General features: G+C 42.2%; 2 protein-coding genes across 2 annotated transcripts; one reads left to right on the top strand and one right to left on the bottom strand.

Annotated features, from left to right (window-relative positions):
- Window positions 1–763: 763 nt before the first annotated feature.
- On the bottom strand, window positions 764–1,989 carry pln2 (phospholamban 2). The gene has a single exon (XM_079185851.1). It carries the CDS (start codon window positions 1,724–1,726, stop codon window positions 1,565–1,567), a length of 162 nt encoding a protein of 53 aa, XP_079041977.1. The 5' UTR covers window positions 1,727–1,989; the 3' UTR covers window positions 764–1,564.
- Window positions 1,990–11,043: 9,054 nt separating this feature from the next.
- On the top strand, window positions 11,044–16,353 carry cd2 (CD2 molecule). Its single transcript, XM_079185846.1, has 8 exons — window positions 11,044–11,149; window positions 13,600–13,887; window positions 14,054–14,133; window positions 14,326–14,497; window positions 14,631–14,702; window positions 14,790–14,867; window positions 14,987–15,195; window positions 15,288–16,353. Exons 1-8 carry the CDS (start codon window positions 11,071–11,073, stop codon window positions 15,384–15,386), a joined length of 1,077 nt encoding a protein of 358 aa, XP_079041972.1. The 5' UTR covers window positions 11,044–11,070; the 3' UTR covers window positions 15,387–16,353.
- The last annotated feature ends 759 nt before the right edge of the window (window positions 16,354–17,112 follow it).

Below are 17,112 nucleotides of genomic sequence, written 5' to 3'. Positions count from 1 at the left end.
TAAATTAATTAATAAATAAAATGCCTTTAAACTAAATGTATGTATAAATATAAATGCATATGTGAATAAAATAAATAAATGAGGACATTCATAAATAAATGTAACTTTTATTTCATAATGCCACATTTTTTTTATATAAGTAGCATTATGAAACAAAAGTCCCTGAAAGTAAATAAATGTGTATTGACATTTTATATTATTATTATTATTTATAATAATTATTATTTTTTGCTTTATTTATTTATTTCAGGATTTATTTCATGGGTATTTTTTATAAAACTCGAGCACAGGCAAGAAAAGAAATAACCAATCAGAATCCAAGGTAAGGCTAGTTGCTAGGTAAGAAAGAAAAACATGTCAGGGAGCTCTGTGATTGGCGCTCCCTTTACCGACAAATTAACCAATCACATTTCTGCTAATTGTGAGGAAGCTAACACTTACCGGCTGCTACTTTCTAGAAACACGGTGGTGTTGTTGTAAACTTTGAGGTAACACCGTGTTTTATGAATGAACTGTCATTTTAATATTGAATTGATGAAGAAAACCTCAAGAAGAAGAAGATATTCAGCCCGCTGGAGAAGTTTTGGAGCCTTTTATGGAGTTTTCTTTTGTCATCTCTTCTCCAATCAAGGCAGCTTGGTGAGTCAATATGAATTAATGAAGCCAGGACGTTAACCTTGTATTTTTAGTTTCATCAAATTAAATATAAACTGGTCAGTTATCCTCTGAAGCTGCTTTAATAAAACTCGTTTCCACACTTGCAGCAGGAGAATCACTTTAATTTCATTGACATGCAATTTCTCTGTTCCATAGAGTTAAAGTCAGGTGGTACAATCTTCCAAACAGACATAGAAGAACAAAACCAGTTTACATTTTTTACATTTTCAGCCACGGCTAATATAGTGAAGATAAATTACATGTAAATGTGGTAACTTGTCAAAACATTGCACGTGCTGTAACTAACCAAAAAACAAAAAAGTCAGCATTAGTCAATAACAGCTTAAAGTCAGAAAACGTCATTAAGTTAAATCACACCATGCAAAGTGTCCCTCTGATAAACTGCCAGGTCAGCTCTTTGCACACTTCATAACAGATGTACATTAATCTCTGAAGCCCAAATAAAGCATTGCATATACATATAGTGCATTATATGTGCATGTAGCCCATCGGACACACCTGCAGGTAAGCTGCCTAAAGGTTAAAGATGCTCTCAGCATCTTTATCTGCTGCAGGAAGCAACTGTGCTCATGGGAAATGTAAATTAAACAGCAGCGATGCATTGATATACTTCAGTATTTTGCACATTGCAGCTATTGTTAGTGAAGCAGGAGACGATCAGAGCAGATATATACGAGAGAGAGAGAGAGAGAAAGAAAGCTGATCCCCGATCAGCTCTGATGGAAAAAATCTGAGAGACCATTGTTGTTTTCAGCTGTTGTCAGGCAGGGTTCGGCTGATATATGGGGATGTTATTATTGCTTAATTAGAAATACGACCTGTATCAACGAAATAAAGAAAGAGCCCATATCTCAGCCAAACCCGACTCCCTCCGGCTCTGCTGCTCTCAGCTGCTCAGCAGGACGATGATGTAGATGAGCAGCAGGCAGATGAGGATGAGGGTGAAGTTGACGAACAGCTCCTGCAGGTTCCTCTTGGCCTGCGGGTTCACCTCGATCATGGAGGCTCGGCGGATGGCCGACTTGGTCATGTGCTGAACGCGCTCCATGGAGAAAAGCGGGCCGGCTAGATTGTGATCGGCTGGGTAGACGAGAGAGGGAGGGAGGGGGTCAGGCTGCTGGGGCCTGTTCGGGCCGAGTGGAGCCGGGACGGAGCTGGTCAGCGCTGGTTTTTTTGGGAGGAAGGTGAGGTTCAGGGAGCTGGTGGCCTGGAGACGAGCTCGGGTCAGGTGTTTTGAGGCAGCCTGGCCTGAAACCGGTTCAGTCCTGGTGACACAACAAAGACAGAGGCCTCTTCTCTGGTCTCCTACCTGCTGCTGGAACACAAGAAAGTAAGGAAAAGGTTAAGAGATTAAAAGTCCCGCTGTGTTTTATTGTGACACAAAAGCGGAGAACGTCGCACGGACAGCTTTGGATTCCTGCAGCCTTGTTATGAGAGATGTCTGTTGTTGTAGATGTGTCCTGTGTGCTGAGGTTTGTCCCGTAAACAAAGTGGCCATTTTGGATTGCTATTTCCTCTTTCAGTGTACCAGATAACAGGAGTCATTTCAGCCCGACAAATCAACACTTCTATTTTTATCATTTCACTTTTGTTTCTGCCACCCGTAATCTTCCTCTGAGGCACCACTTATCACTTGACATGTTAGCACCTTACACACACACACACACACACACACACCCTCATACCCCATGAGATACCTCCATAAGAGCGTCAGTCTGCTCTGAGACCTTCTGACCCGACTGAAGTGTCTGACAGCAGGAGCTTTTTTGAGGTTTGATTTCTGAGCCCTGAAGACGTACACAGCCTCCGTGCATGTAGGACAGAGTGTCGCCTTAAATTACCTGCATTTAGAGGCTTAGTTTGAATTGAATATATAAAGCCGACACATTCCTGGTCTCGGTGGAAGAAAATAATTACGTAAATTTTATTAGGAATGAAGCTTCAGGAAAGACGGCCGCTGAATGTTTGTGTTCTCGAGACTTTCTATCTGTCTACTGAGTCTAATCCTGTGTCCCTGTGTTAAGTGTTAATTTATCACTTGTTATATGCCAATTATTTGTAAAAAAAAAGTCAGTATCAGAGTATTTATTACACCAAATTCCCCATTAAATCCCTGTTTTCTCCTCTGTAGGACGGTTTCACTTTTCCACTTTTTAGCGGTCCAATCAGATGCGAAGGAAATTAATTCAAATCGTTCTTGTAAAAGATTAAAGTATTTTGTTTCACTGTAATATACGAACCAAACTAAAGACACTGGGGCTTAAAACCTGGCATAATCAATATTTTCGGATGAAATTTCCACCATCTAGTGGCCATTAGAGGAACTTCATCTGTGGCTGAACGATCGTAACAACAGCTCATACTGGACCTGAAACATATCAGTAATCCCTGAATCAATCAACACATCAGGTCATAAATAAAGCTTTCATTTGTGCTGCCAGCACTTTGACCTTTGACGCTTTGGCATTAAGGTTGTGAATCTGCAGCTCAAAGCCTGACAACACGTGAGTGACTGGTGCTCCGCGCTATCCTCCGCTTGTCTGCGCATCATTATGTGCCGAGTGCCGACTGTCAGTCACTTTCATGCCAGAAGACGAGCTGTCGATCTTCTACCGTGCAAGTAATCCTCATTTCCACAAAGGAGAAGTTCAATGTTGACAGGAAACACACCCAGGCATCTCCACAATCCACCAATAATGTCTCTTTTCTCTCTCTTTTTTTTTTTGACATCTCTTGCTCTAATTCCTCGAGATCAACACTTTTCTGTTCTCAAAATAGCTGCGGTGTCTTTGGCAACTTGTGGCTCATCATCTTCGAAAATAATCGAGGAGTAAAAAGTAGGTTAGACAGATACACGCGTCGCACATCTGCTCATCATTTAAAATATGATAAGATATTGTTGTGACAGAAGATTAAGGAGAGGAGTATTATTACACATTAGTTTATGATTATGATCTTGTTAACGCAGGCTCCTGTAAAGTTAAACTATGACATCTCTAAAAGCACATCATGTGCTTTGGATGGGAATGTTCCAAGTGGAGATGAGTGTTTATCCCTCTGGGAGGTTCAGTCCCCCCCACACTCTATGTGAACAATGACTTTTTTTTATAAGAAGACAGGATTCATACAGTTTGCCTGCGTATCTTAACACATAACATACTGTTAGCCTCACAGTCACTCTGATTAATAAATGAAACTTCAGGAAGCCTTCAGGGCTCCTCGAGAAGCAGTGTCATGGTCATTTAATCCACTAGAAATAACAACACTTAATGCTTTAGAATGACTCTTCTAGTCCAGATGAATTCTCAGCGTTATTTTATCGTCAGTATCTCCACATCTACTGTAGAAATGAAAGCGAAGAGCAGCTGTTTCTGTGGAGGATGCTGGGTCTTACCTTTCAGATGAGGACAGAGCCGGCTGGAGTTTGAGAGAGAAATGTCAGATATGCAGCGCTCTGCAAGGCTGTAAACACAGAGAGAGAGAGAGAGAGAGAGAGAGAGGCAGAGAGAGAGAGAGAGAGAGAGAGGCAGGACATCCTAGAAACGGTGTAAAGAGAGTGGGGACACCATGTCTGGTGAGTTATATGTGCTGCGCCACTCTTCTCACTTTAGTTTAAGAATTCCCATTTAAATCCTAAAATCTAAAAGTTGTCCGATAGAAGGTCTAAATGCACTTGTAATTATGTCAAATTATATAAATAATTTGAATCTGTTAACATTTCATTCACAAATACTATCGGATATCGTACGTCTGTATTAAACAGATTCTTTTTTGGCACTTTTTCGCAGAAACGAACTCACTAAAAATCAAGCATTGCTCAACTCTAAGCAGGTCTAATATTGTTGTTTATTTAAAATGTCGGTTTATATCAGGCAGCGTGCTCGTCCCGCTCTGTGCGCTTCCTGCCTCCTCGGCCTGATGGACGGCTTCACCCGCGTTGGCATTCCAGAGCGAGCTCGCAGTCTGGCCTCCGATCAAACGTGGTGGCTGGACGACCCTATTGTCTCCATCGTCCTGACGGGCAGCTGACGGACGCACCGAGCAGCTGATGGCGCCTCTAAATATACAGCTTGGCCGTGACCGAGCAGGCCGTGAGTCTGGGGGATTGATCCTTTGGGACCCTGAAATAATAGCCTTGTTTTCTAAATGCAAAGGTATTAATTCACCAATGTAACAACATCCACACATCTTTTATTTTTGCTGCCTTTGGAGAATAAATAATAGATTTGTCTGCTTGTTGGCAACGATTTACTGTGTCACAGAAACCATGAAAACTAGTCTGCTTATCCCATCTGCTCATTACTGCCATCCTTCAACATGAAATATGACTTGTGACATACCGACTGATATTATGGACATAGGTTAAAGCATATTTTGGGGTTTAAACAACTCATTCTGGGTCTTTGCCAGAGTTTGTGCGTGAAGTCCTGGACAGCATCCTCCGCTTGGGAGGAATCAAAAGAGACAAGCCCTTTAAAAAATGAAAAATATAGTCCGGAAAAAGTAAAAATAACCCCTCCTGCCGCGGCCCAGAAAGCTTTGCATCTGCCTTAAAAGGAGAGCGTGTGCATGTAAACAGGCCGTGTGTCATGTACCGGGCAGGCTGCTTCTCCACCGCCGGATACACAGATAGACTACGAGCAGATATGTCCGTCACCTTCATGACGACTGTTATTAAGATAAGAGGAAACGGATGATTCGGCCCTCTGGGAAGGCTGGGGAAGGACACTCGAGGGTATTAAAGCAAGCAGACCATGCGCTTCATAAACATTTGAAGTGGCAACGAAGAATAATATTATGAGTTATTAGCAAGGGGGGGATGAGACGAGACGTCAAATCTACCGAGGGGAAGACAAAGAGAAAGACGGATCGGTTAAAAATACAATGCCATAAACAAAAGGTCTGCTGTTGTGACATTTCGTCAGGATTCATCCCTCTGGAGGTCGTTACAGTGTTTACGAGTTCTGTATCAGTACCTTTAAAAAAAGTTCTTCTTTCTCAGCTATTCCCTGGAGCAAACAGAGCCAGTGGGTCTGTTTGCTATTATTTGTAGGGACGGCAGCATGACGTCTTCTCTTAAGTGTAGTTACAGTCCTAACGTTGGCCTTTATTACAAAGAAAATAGGTCAACTTTGTCTGACAACATGGTCAGAAATATATGTGTAGTGTAGTATATCTGGACTGTTGGTTGTCTCAATGATCCAGTTTTATCTACGCAAACACACCGCTTTTTATTTCCAGCTGAATTATTAAAAAAATGTTCCACCATGTTTTCTTTTTTTTCTGTCCCAGGAGCCGTTCAGCTCTGCAGCCTTACATGGTGAGAGACCGAAGACCAGAGAGAGAGAGAGAGACAGAGAGAGAGAGAGAGAGAGAGAGAGAGACAGAGAGAGAGAGAGAGAGAGAGAGAGAGAGAACAAAACCACGGCGGGAGAAAAGCGTGTCTGCTGTCACAAGAGAGGGAGATTTGTTCTCCTGAACAAAGAGGTAAAGACCACGAGCATGAAAAACCCCCCAAAAACCCCCGTGACTTGCCTCTGGCCATGTTCTCGTGTTCACACACCGGAGGATTATTCTCCATCACTGTGGGGACATTTACTGCTCACAGGCCAAGCTCAAGACAAGTTCAAATCTAACAGTGGGAATCAAACCACAGACGTGTCAACGCCGCTGCTGTTTCGGCTCTAATCTCATGATTAACAACGGAGTCGCCTCCTTTAGAGTCGCCATAAGTCAAGTGTGCTCAGAGGAAGATAATCTGCTATTTACAGGAGCCCTGATCCGGCCTGTCGGGGATAAACTTGAGAATTGGGTATTCAGTTGCTTCAGGTACCGCTTGGACAGTAAAATCAAGTAGACGAAGAGTGTGAAGGCTTATTAAACACCAAATTACTGCACAGATGTTTTTAAAATACGATGACGCTGTATGCACGGAAGGAACTAAACGATGCCGCCTCGGGGTCACAGACAGTTGGCCACACATTACTCCGCCGTATATCGTAAACACACTGGGAATGTTTGGCTCTACGTGTCGGCTGTGACTCGACGGAAGGAAGCGTTGAGGATATATTCACTTACAAATGTCCTGAGCTACCCTCCTCTCCTTTCATCCTCCAACTGGAACTATAGTGTTACATTCTAATCGGGCTGCGCGAGAGCCGACGACACCTGCGCTGATTATGCTTTTAAATCCCTCTTTGTCGTTTTTGTTGATGTAATCGTCGTATATATATTGCTTGTAGCTCGTAGATAGACGATGAGAGAGAGAGCGAGGGAGAGAAAGGGCACTTTAGGGGTGAGGAGGGGTTTACCCCATCAGCTGTGTTTACTCTGGAGGACTTACTGCTGCTGTTGGCAGCTTCACGCACATTCTCTCCTTCCCTTTCCCTCTCTCTCTCTCTCTCTCTCTCTCTCTCTCTCTCTCTCTCTCTCTCTCTCTCTCTCTCTCTCTCTCTCTCTCTCTCTCTCTCTCTCTCTCTCTCTCTCTCTCTCTCTCTCTCTCTCTCTCTCTCTCTGTTCTCCAGATATAGCCAGCTATGTGGAGAAGCCCTGAACTAGCTTCTCCCCAGAGGCCTCGGGCTAAGAGCAGGGTTTATCTGATATGGGCTTTTTGAAGCACAACCCCAAAAACAATCCTCCTCCGAAACGCCCTCTAACGACGTTAAAGTGTTTGCGAGTAGAATTTCACAAAGATTCAATTGAGAGAAATCTAATTTAGAGACTCGGGTGGGTTAAAGGTTCCTTAAGGCAGTGAAGGACTGGTTTTATTCAACACGGCGTAGAGCCTTTCCATCCCAGGGGGCTAAATATGAAGGAAAAACACCGTATGATGTACAGTTTATACCTTAAAATCTGCAAATGACACACCGAGCTCTGGTTTAGCTTCGTTAAAACGGATAATTAAGAGTTGAATGAGCTGAACATGTGGTTGAAACACAGACCACATACACCATAATCTGGTTTTAACGAGTTCTACAGATGAGTTCTGTGGTAACACAAAGGTGTTGCCTCCTATAAATGACATTGACAGTCAAGTATTCGCATGAGGAAGAGCTCGTTCTTGTTGTGATGAAGGGGTTTTGCACACTGATGGGTTTGGCCTTACGTGTGACTCTAAAACCTGTTTTGCAGCCAAAAGTATTGATCTGAAATCGGTTTTAGATTCTACGAGCTCTGGGTGGTTTGAGACGGGATTTTTCACAGAGTCCAAGCTCGCACAGTGTTGGAGAAGTTGAATGTTACATCCCGGAGACATTCAGACTTAATCCCATAACGCTCTGCATCCAGCCTGCTGAGGACATGCTGCTGGGAAGCTGCTCAGGAAGTGAGAAAGAGTTTCCTCCTCAGGGATCAAAAGTCCCACGAAAAACCCGAAAGGAAGTCTGCTGCCAATATAAAATAACACAAATCTAAGTCCACCACCCTAACCCCTTTAAAGCAGTCATTCTGATCTAATATCAAGACATGCAGCACTGAAGCATCCACCTTTAACATCTCCTGGAATAATCCACAAAGCCTGCACGCCTCATCTGTCGAGCTAACATAAATCAAGCGCACCCAACCCGCCAAATATGAAACGCAACAAATCCGCAGCAGCTTGCCTCCCCGTGTCATTTTAAATCCACCACACCTGATGCTGAATCTCAAATGACTGCTAACGCCTCCTGCTTAAGGACCACAATAGCGGCTACTGTTGTAAACTCTAATCCAGGCATGTGTAGTCATACGCCTCCAATAAAGCCACGTAAAACCAACCGGGCCTCCTTGAACGTCTAAAACGACGGCGTTCCCCAGAGATACCCGGCAACAATCGCTCCGATACGGAATGCCTCCGGACACTCGGCGTCTAAAAATAACATAAATCCAGTGCACATGGAGTTTTGGACACACTTTTCATTCCTCTGAAAATAGAAACCCAAATCTACTGGGGCCTCGATCAGAGATACGATGTGAACAAAATACAGGATTCTGTTGAGTCCATGTTTGTTATCCCTCAACAAACACTGAAAACTCTGAATATTAGCTTCCTAAAAGTAAAGAAAAACCTCAGACGTTTGACATTTACAGAACCGTACTGGACAAACAGTGTGAGTGAACAGTGACATTGTTCCAGGAGGTACGTCGTAGGTGCTAAATGCATAACTAAACGTTATCGCTGGCCGTCGTTGGAGCACAGTTGGCGTTCTTTCCATTGTGTCATCAATATTGTGTTGTTACATCGAGGCTATAGACAGACTCACAAAGGAGACTACAGCAGGCAGTAGTGAAGGTCATCAACAGCGAGTAAATCAGATTTAATTCATTTATACGGAGAGTTCTTTAGTACTTTAATGTTTGCCTGTAAGATAGAAGAGAGCAGACAGTGGGAGTATCTCTTTCCTTTTATCCTAAACGTATTTATTTACTTGATAAACACTGTAACGTAACTATATTTGAAAGTTCACTCATCACATCACTTTGTTTTGGACGAAGTCTCCTTCAAATATCCGACCGGCTTCAGTTATTGAGGGCATTCTGATGCGATGAGGAAGTCGTCCGATTGGTCGTGGAGGTTAACGCGGAGGACTGTGATTGGAAGCTGACGTATCTCTGATACACAGGCGAGTTGGATGAGAGCAGTGGAAAAATAACTGCTCTATTTATAAAGGCCCATTTAACAGAAGAGGGTCATCTGCAGACCGCCTGACTCCCTCCACCACAACATCTGATCTGGACTCGGGACTACCTGTGTCCCCCTTTGTACTGTCTGTTCAGATGAAGCACGGATGCCATCCAGTCTACACAGACTGAGCTCGGACCAAAGGAAACCAGAAGCTGCTTCCATCTAAACCTTCCAGTCGTTGCTGTTAACATCTGTCACTATAATAGGGTCAAAGTATTTCATTATAATCCATTTATATAATACTAAATAATACAAATACCCTTTAGGCAACACAATTGTACTTTAGTTCACGCGGCTGCCGACGTACATATTCGTATTTGGACATTTAAACTGATGTTTCATTTGTGGGGTTGAGTTGTGTCATCGTGAACCACACATGCTGGTGTAGCACGGTGGCGCCGCCCTGTGGCCAACAGAGCGTCACTGTGCGTTTTTAATTGAGAAAAGTGCAGCAGAGCAGGACCACAGAAGGAGAGACTAGAGTCTGGATTCAAAATGCTTCTGCGTGATGCAAACGCTGAGATGGAAGCCGGAGAGTGGAGGAGCGAGATGTGTTTAATAGTCGTAACTGATAACAAATGCCGGCCACAAATAGCACCAGAAATGTGATTTATTTTGAAAGGATTACAGACTTAGTCCATCGTGTGTTGCAGAATAAAAGAAGGGACTATATTGGTCAAACCCCAGATTTGAACTGTTCGTACAGATGTATACATGCTCATATATATATATACATATATATATATATATATATATATGCATGCATACAAACTCACACACCCACAGGTCAAGCAGGAAGAAGCTCAAGGTCCGAATCCAAAACCAAAAGAAGAATAAAGCTGCAGGAGGAAGTGAGACCTCAGGAATGACAATCAGAGCCTCGGTGAGTTTCTCTGTTCCTGCGTGTGTGAACTGAAGCTACAGCAGTAAATCACGACACAGAAGAGGAATCTCGCTTCCCAGTTTATAGTCTTTTATTTCACCAGTCAGGCCTTTCTCACTTCCAAAACGCAAGTACAAATCTGTTGTTTTTTTTAGCCTACGGTACGGATTGATCAGCATTATATTGTTATGTGCATGTGCAACAGTTTTGTCGTTAGTGAATCAAAGACGTTAAAAACTTTTATGAGCTCATTTCGGGACGATTCACCGAGTGTTGCCGTTGATGATGATGCAACTTTTCAGCCAAAACAAACAGCAAATGTGTTCTTCTGAGATGAGCACTGACCTAACTTGTCAAAGAAGTTTTAATTCTAAACGTCAAAACTTTTCTTTCCCTAAAGCTTTCGGAAACGACAAGAAACGGAGGGATGGAAAGTGGTGAGAAAACAAATGCAGTCACTTTAACTTCTAACCCCAGACTTTAAAAATACAAAAGGAAGTGGTTTCCAACTGATGCCAATTTGTGCTGTTTTTTTTGTCACCTAACAATGTAATTGTTTGGTGTTTTGTGTCGAGATCAGCTGATGATCTTTAACTGGAGAGCACGGTTATATTTTTAGTCACTGACGCAGTAAAGCTCTCTAAATAGGACATTTTGCTCACTTTGTTCTAAGACAATGAAATAGATCAGGCCCCTTGGATCACTTCCTTTAGAAACCATAAACACACACACACACACACATATATGGAGGTATGCCGACACACACACACTTAAAGGAGGTGATGTCGCTGCTCTGACAGGAAATAACCTTGATAATGGAAAGTGGCTGTTCTTTCTTTTCTGTACGATGAGGATGGTGATGAAGATGGCTGCTGTCTCCGCCATCTCTCTGCTCCTGCTCTGCTGCTCCGCCATCTCCTCCACAGGTACGGCACAATGAAACCACACACACACACACACACACACACACACACTCCTGGCTCAGTATAGGGAGACGTTATGATGGGAGCATTTTAAGGATTTCAATCTGAATATTAAAGCAGGATACGTTTCATAAGATCTCCTTTAGTAGCAGAGTTCAAACGCACTTCCTGTCACCGTTCTGATTCTTAACATTTATTTTCACAAGATCTTTAAAAGCAAAACATTTTTTTCAAAGAAAATGAATCATGTTTGAACTCTCGGGTCAACTTTTCTACTTTTCTAATCTTTCACTCGAGTCTGAGTTGAGTGAGTTTCCTTAACGTGTTTTCAGCAAACAAAAATGTATGAATGCTTCTTTTCCAAAGCAAACATTTATATTTATTTGAAACATTTATATTTATTTGAAACATTTATATTTATTTGAAACATTTAGATTTATTTGAAACATTTAGATTTATTTGAAACATTTAGATTTATTTGAAACATTTAGATTTATTTGAAACATTTAGATTTATTTGAAACATTTAGATTTATTTTAAACATTTAGATTTATTTCAGTACAGTATTTCATTCACGTTGAGAGTTGCTGAATGATCTGTAGTTGTCTAAAATGCTGAAACTGTAAAATAACTACTCAGCTATTGTTTTTTTTATCATTGCATTTCAATAAAAAAGCATTTAATAAATGTTCAGCTAAACACATGATTGTAAAAGCTAAAATAACATCAGATTTCAGGTTGAAAAACAGATTAAAAATAAGAAGAAACTGATTTCCGTTAATGGTAAATATACAATAAATGGCCTAAAACATCTGGTAACACTGGACTAATCCTTTAAATGTGACGATTATATCAACAGAAATGCTTGAAAACTAAATATATTAGTTCCATATGTTTTCTAAATCAGTAAATTAAGAAGTTCATTTATCGCCGCGGCACAAAACTGGCTCAAGCCGCTGATACGGGGCCGGGTCGAGGGTTCGACTCCTGCTGAGGATCTGACACATCTATGATATGAAAAGATTGCGTTCACATACGAGTGCGTTCCATCGGCCGAACGAACACAAGTCAAGAGAGAAATAAATCATCGAGCAGATGCGGTAACGTCGGTCTGACATGAGGTTTGCAGGGGACGAACAGGAAGCGACGCAAAGCAAAGGTAGAAGTGATCTACAGAAGCAGCAGTCGCACAATACAGAAACGTGATTGAGTCCAAGAAACTGACTGAGAGGTGCAGAATCCCATCATCCCAGGATGATGGGACCTTAAAGTCGTGTTACATTAAAGCAGTTTGTGATATCTAATCGTTAGATCGGGCTGTTATCTTTAAGAGGAGGCAGCAGAGAAACGTCTTACGGTGGATTATTTAACTGCCGCTGAAATGAAGACTTTCTTGACTAGTGACTCAAATGTGTGCTCCAAAGAAAACCACCAAATGGTTGTTTTTTTTTAGTCATAAGGGAACATATTGACATGTTTCCTCATCACATGGTGACGCATGTAACCATTCATTTCCTGTCATATGACCTTAATATTAATTAATCAGAATTGCAGCCAAACTCATCTGATCTTCATCTTTAACTCGTAGAAATAAAGTTTGGACACTAAACGGGTCACATATGGGAGCGTCTTTTCCTGTGCGGGACTTTTTAAGGACAACAGGACACAACACACACTCACACACTCACACACACACACACACACACATCGTCCATCTCCAGTGCACTCTGCAGACTTTGTGACGAGGTGAAGCGAGAGTTTCATTTCATATGCTTTGCTCGGTTTCATATTTCCCGTACGCACAGCGTGGAGGGAGCGCACACACCAGAGTGTGATGTGGCCAATTGTTCTGACACCTGTGAGAAATAAATACATGACTGAAAAACGAATAAATAAGTATAAATCCAAAGGAGCAATAATCAGCATCTAACATACATAAAGAACTTTATTCTAATTGACTTGAAACGTCAATAAAAGACAATTCGCACTAATGACAAACGGTTGTTTGGACATACTGTGAGTCCATCAACTTTGTATTTTTGACATAAAATATGCTGTTATTGTAATTGTCAAAGGCACACACATGCGTGGTCCCCAGAGGATGAATCCCACCGACTTTGATGGCCCCCCCCCCCTGACTTTTCATCCAGCACCAGCAGCCGGTCAAAGTTCTTTCTTTTTTACCCCGTAAAATATCTCAACTCCTACCAGGTGGCCTGGACGTCAGAGCTGCCTCTTTTGTTCTCGAACAGCCAAAAGAAGCACGAGGTGGTGGGATGTTGGTGGTTGGCAGTGGCACCACGCACTCAGGATGTGGGTTCATCTGAAAAGAACAGTCTTGCATTAGTTATGTGGAACAACTGAACTAATATCACAGTATCAGTTGTCATGAACTTGCTAAGTTCACCCTCTGATTCTCTGTTTCTTCTCCTTTCTTTCTTTCTGTTCCAAAGATTCAAAGGAAAAGTGCCTTAACGTTGCAACAGGCGCAAACTTTACGGTGCTGATACCCTCCGCTGTGGACAAGTCATACAGACTGAGATGGAAGCACAACGGCACAACTATCTTAGATCGAAAAAATGGCTTATTTCTTGAAGGGAATAAGAACCTCATTTCTGAAGACGGATCCCTGAAGCTGACAAATGTGATCAAGAACAACACTGGGAGTTACGGCCCCGAAGTTCTTGATAAAGATGGAAAAAATAAAGGGCCTTTTGACGTCAAACATTTATGTGTAATAGGTAGGTTACAACTAAATATTCGTGCACATGAACTATAAGTAGCTTATTTTGTATTATTGTTGTCTTCAAGTGAGTTGTGATGCATCAGAGGCGGCTACATCCTCAGAAATGATACGTGTGTTTTTGCATAATGAGCACACCTCTAAGTCCGATCTACTCCACTCAGACCGTGTCCCGATGCCTGTGGTGAAGGCTACATGCATGAAACTCCAAGATGTCACGTTCACCTGCAAGGTTCAAGCGACGGTGAGAAGAGAGGTTGCTGAGGATGTGTTTGTAGAGATGGTCTGTGGCCTACTTTCCTCTCATGAGCACACCTTAAAGACGTCTGATTTATTACAATGAAACGCAGAGTTTCCCGCCAGGTTCTCCTCCGTTACATATTCTCATGAAAACCTTCCAATCCATCCGTTGGTGACACTGTTCTTCCCCCAGCAGACCCAGGATCTCGAGATTAAGTGGCTTCAGAACAACAAGGAGTTGGAAAAGGAGACCAGTCCGACTCTGACAAGACGGGCCGAGCAGGTGAAAACAGATTCCTTCAGCTGCAAGGTTTCCAACAGCGTCAGCTTTCTGATCAGTGAAGCTGTTAAACAAAGCTGCATTGAAGGTAAGTATTAGACATAATGAATGAGCGGATGTCATGCAGGTTATGTGTTGCTTTCAGCCCATTCACCCATCAAACAAAACCAGTGAAATAGCCAGAATCAATGTGTCTCTTCACCTCTTCTCTCCCTCTCTAGATTCCTTCTTCTTCTTCTTCCCTGAAACACTACTCGGAATTAACACGTGGATTTTTGTGGGCGCCGGAGGAGGTACGTCTGCTTGATGCAACTGAGTTTCATAACCACTTCAAAGTCCCTCACGGTACCTTTTTAAAATTCATTGTTCATCCTCATCAGGCGTCGTTCTGTTGCTGATTATCGTCGTTATTGTTTGCTGCGTCCGCACCAAGCGGAGGAAAAGCTTGCAACTGAAGGGTGAGGTTTTTATTTATTGTTAGATAATAAATGTGTGTTATTTATATTATGATTGAAGAAAGATAAATGTAAACCATCAGGTCTGACCCGCCATCGGTGTTTATTTTCTCACCCGGCAGAAGAAGGAGAGCTTCGGTTGGCGTGGACCAACGACCAGCACAAACACCATCAACACAACGATCCTCAAGATCACCATCACCATCATCACTCCCACCAGCAGCCGGCCGGCCACACCGGTCCCCGCCAGCAGCGCTCCAAACAGCAGCGTCCCAGGAACCCCGACCAGCCCATCGCCCACCCTCAGCCCAGCCCCCGGAGGCCTGCACAGGTAGGAGGAGGTCCCGGTGAGGAGCTCTTGCCCGAAACGTCAGTGTGGCGTCCGATCTGACGCTCTCCTCCTTCTCCCTTTTCCCCCCTCAGGCCCCCAGACCGCCTGGCAACATTGATGAAGAGCAGCCACCTCCTCTTCCTCAGCCCAGGAAGATAATAAAGAAAGCGCCCAAAGCACAAAGAGTGTGACACCATGTGAGTGTTGGAGCTCTGGGTTCACCTGCTTTTCTTATTTCTCTTCATTTTCGATGTTTTCTTTACTCCTCTCGTGATGTTTTTAATGAATTCATTCGGACTCAAACAGAAGATGCAGATCAGAGACACTTTACTCCTTCATGCCTCGGCGTTAAGCATCATGACTTCATCAGAATAAGTGTTACCTTGTTTAATATTCACTTTCAGACCCCAAAAAATATAACTTTCTAAGAAGAGATACCTCCTCTTTGTTCTGCTCTCCTCTAACATGGTCATGTTCTTTACTCTTGACATGTTTATGTCAGATAACATATCAATCATCTTCTCAGGAGGATGTGTGAATTAATGGAGTATTAACATGAGGTTTAAAGATGCACGCCATGATTTTGAGTGGCCTCTGATTGGCCCTCGTGTATCCACTCATCTAACTCGACAGAAAGTTTATTTATTCGGCGTCTCACATAAACCGCTACTTTCTTTCCAGACAGACTGCACAGAAGAACGTCATTTGAAAGGTTTCTATTATAAGAGCCACATATTTTCTCTGCAGCCTTTTAATGGATTTTACACAAACTCTTTTATGTACATTTGTATGCAGTTCTTCGCTATCTCTTTTTCTTTGTATTTGTGTGTGAATTAGTGAATAAAAGACAGAATTTATTACCAGAGACAGGTCACATTTTCTTCACCCGACAAACTATGAAATCTTTAATGCTTTATTTTTGGAAACTGCAGTTTTGGCCCATGACAGGACAGTCAGGTTCACCTAATCATAATGTGAATAAATGTAATTTATTCATGTGTTTATATGCAGAAAACATACAAGGAACCATATCATGTATTCATATTTATCTGTTGAACAGCAATACCAAAGGCTTTGCATTGTATTCATCAAAGTATCTGCTTTTAATGCAAAAAAAATGTACATTTTAAACTGTTTGCATTGAAATAAATGATCTGTTCCAGCAAAATAATATTTCACACTTCGGTCATTGTCACCTCTGCAGCTCGCTGTTTTTCAGAATGCTCAGAGCAATGCATGCAGAGGGAGAGTGTGTGTGTGTGTTTCGCATATCCTGTGTCTTTTTGCTGAAAATGTGTTTGTGGTTTTATGTGTGTTAGCTGTTTGTGCCGAGCTACCGCCGAGTGCAAGATGAGTATCTGGTGTGTGTGTGTGTGTGTGTGTGTGTGTGTGTGTACCGGAGGTTTTCCTGTACTTGCAGTTTCTTTTATGGCAACAGAAAATGATCAAGGACGTGTTTGCAGCTACTCTAAAGTGATTTTATCCATCCATTCAACCAACAACAAACCACCCGTAAATGTATTCTGAGTTATACAAAGCACAGGGAATAACATTATCACCCTGACTAGTAATACTAATGTACAATATGTTAGTGAGCTCTATCATTATCTTATTTTATTCTACTTCTATGTGTCCTTTCTGTAATGTGCTCTTTATCCACCTAATTAATTCCATTATCTATGGTTTTGTATAATCCTGCAGTAGTGTTAAGTTCTTCAGTTTTTTCCTCTAAATCTTTATTGGTTGCATTTAACACAGCATTATTTTAATTTGTACTGTTCATGGGAAGAAACTTTAGAAACATCAGCCATAAGCCGGCATGCCGAGGATGCGAAAGAAAACCGCAAGTCTGCACTGACTCGTTGTGTCCACTAGATGGTGCTGCAGCTTCACGTACTCAGGTCCGAGCAGGGGACA

The sequence above is a fragment of the Pholis gunnellus genome (genome assembly GCF_910591455.1).
Source record: "Pholis gunnellus genome assembly, chromosome: 24".
NCBI lineage: Eukaryota > Metazoa > Chordata > Actinopteri > Perciformes > Pholidae > Pholis > Pholis gunnellus.
This window is presented reverse-complemented; position numbering and strand designations above follow the sequence as displayed.

Coding starts and splice junctions, on each gene's coding strand:
- pln2 (XM_079185851.1), bottom strand. CDS start 1,726: ATGGAGCGCGTTCAGCACATGACCAAGTCGGCCATCCGCCGAGCCTCC.
- cd2 (XM_079185846.1), top strand. CDS start 11,071: ATGAGGATGGTGATGAAGATGGCTGCTGTCTCCGCCATCTCTCTGCTC. Junction 14,134..14,325: donor CCTGCAAGGTTCAAGCGACG/GTGAGAAGAGAG, acceptor TTCCCCCAGCAG/ACCCAGGATCTCGAGATTAA. Junction 14,498..14,630: donor TAAACAAAGCTGCATTGAAG/GTAAGTATTAGA, acceptor CTCCCTCTCTAG/ATTCCTTCTTCTTCTTCTTC.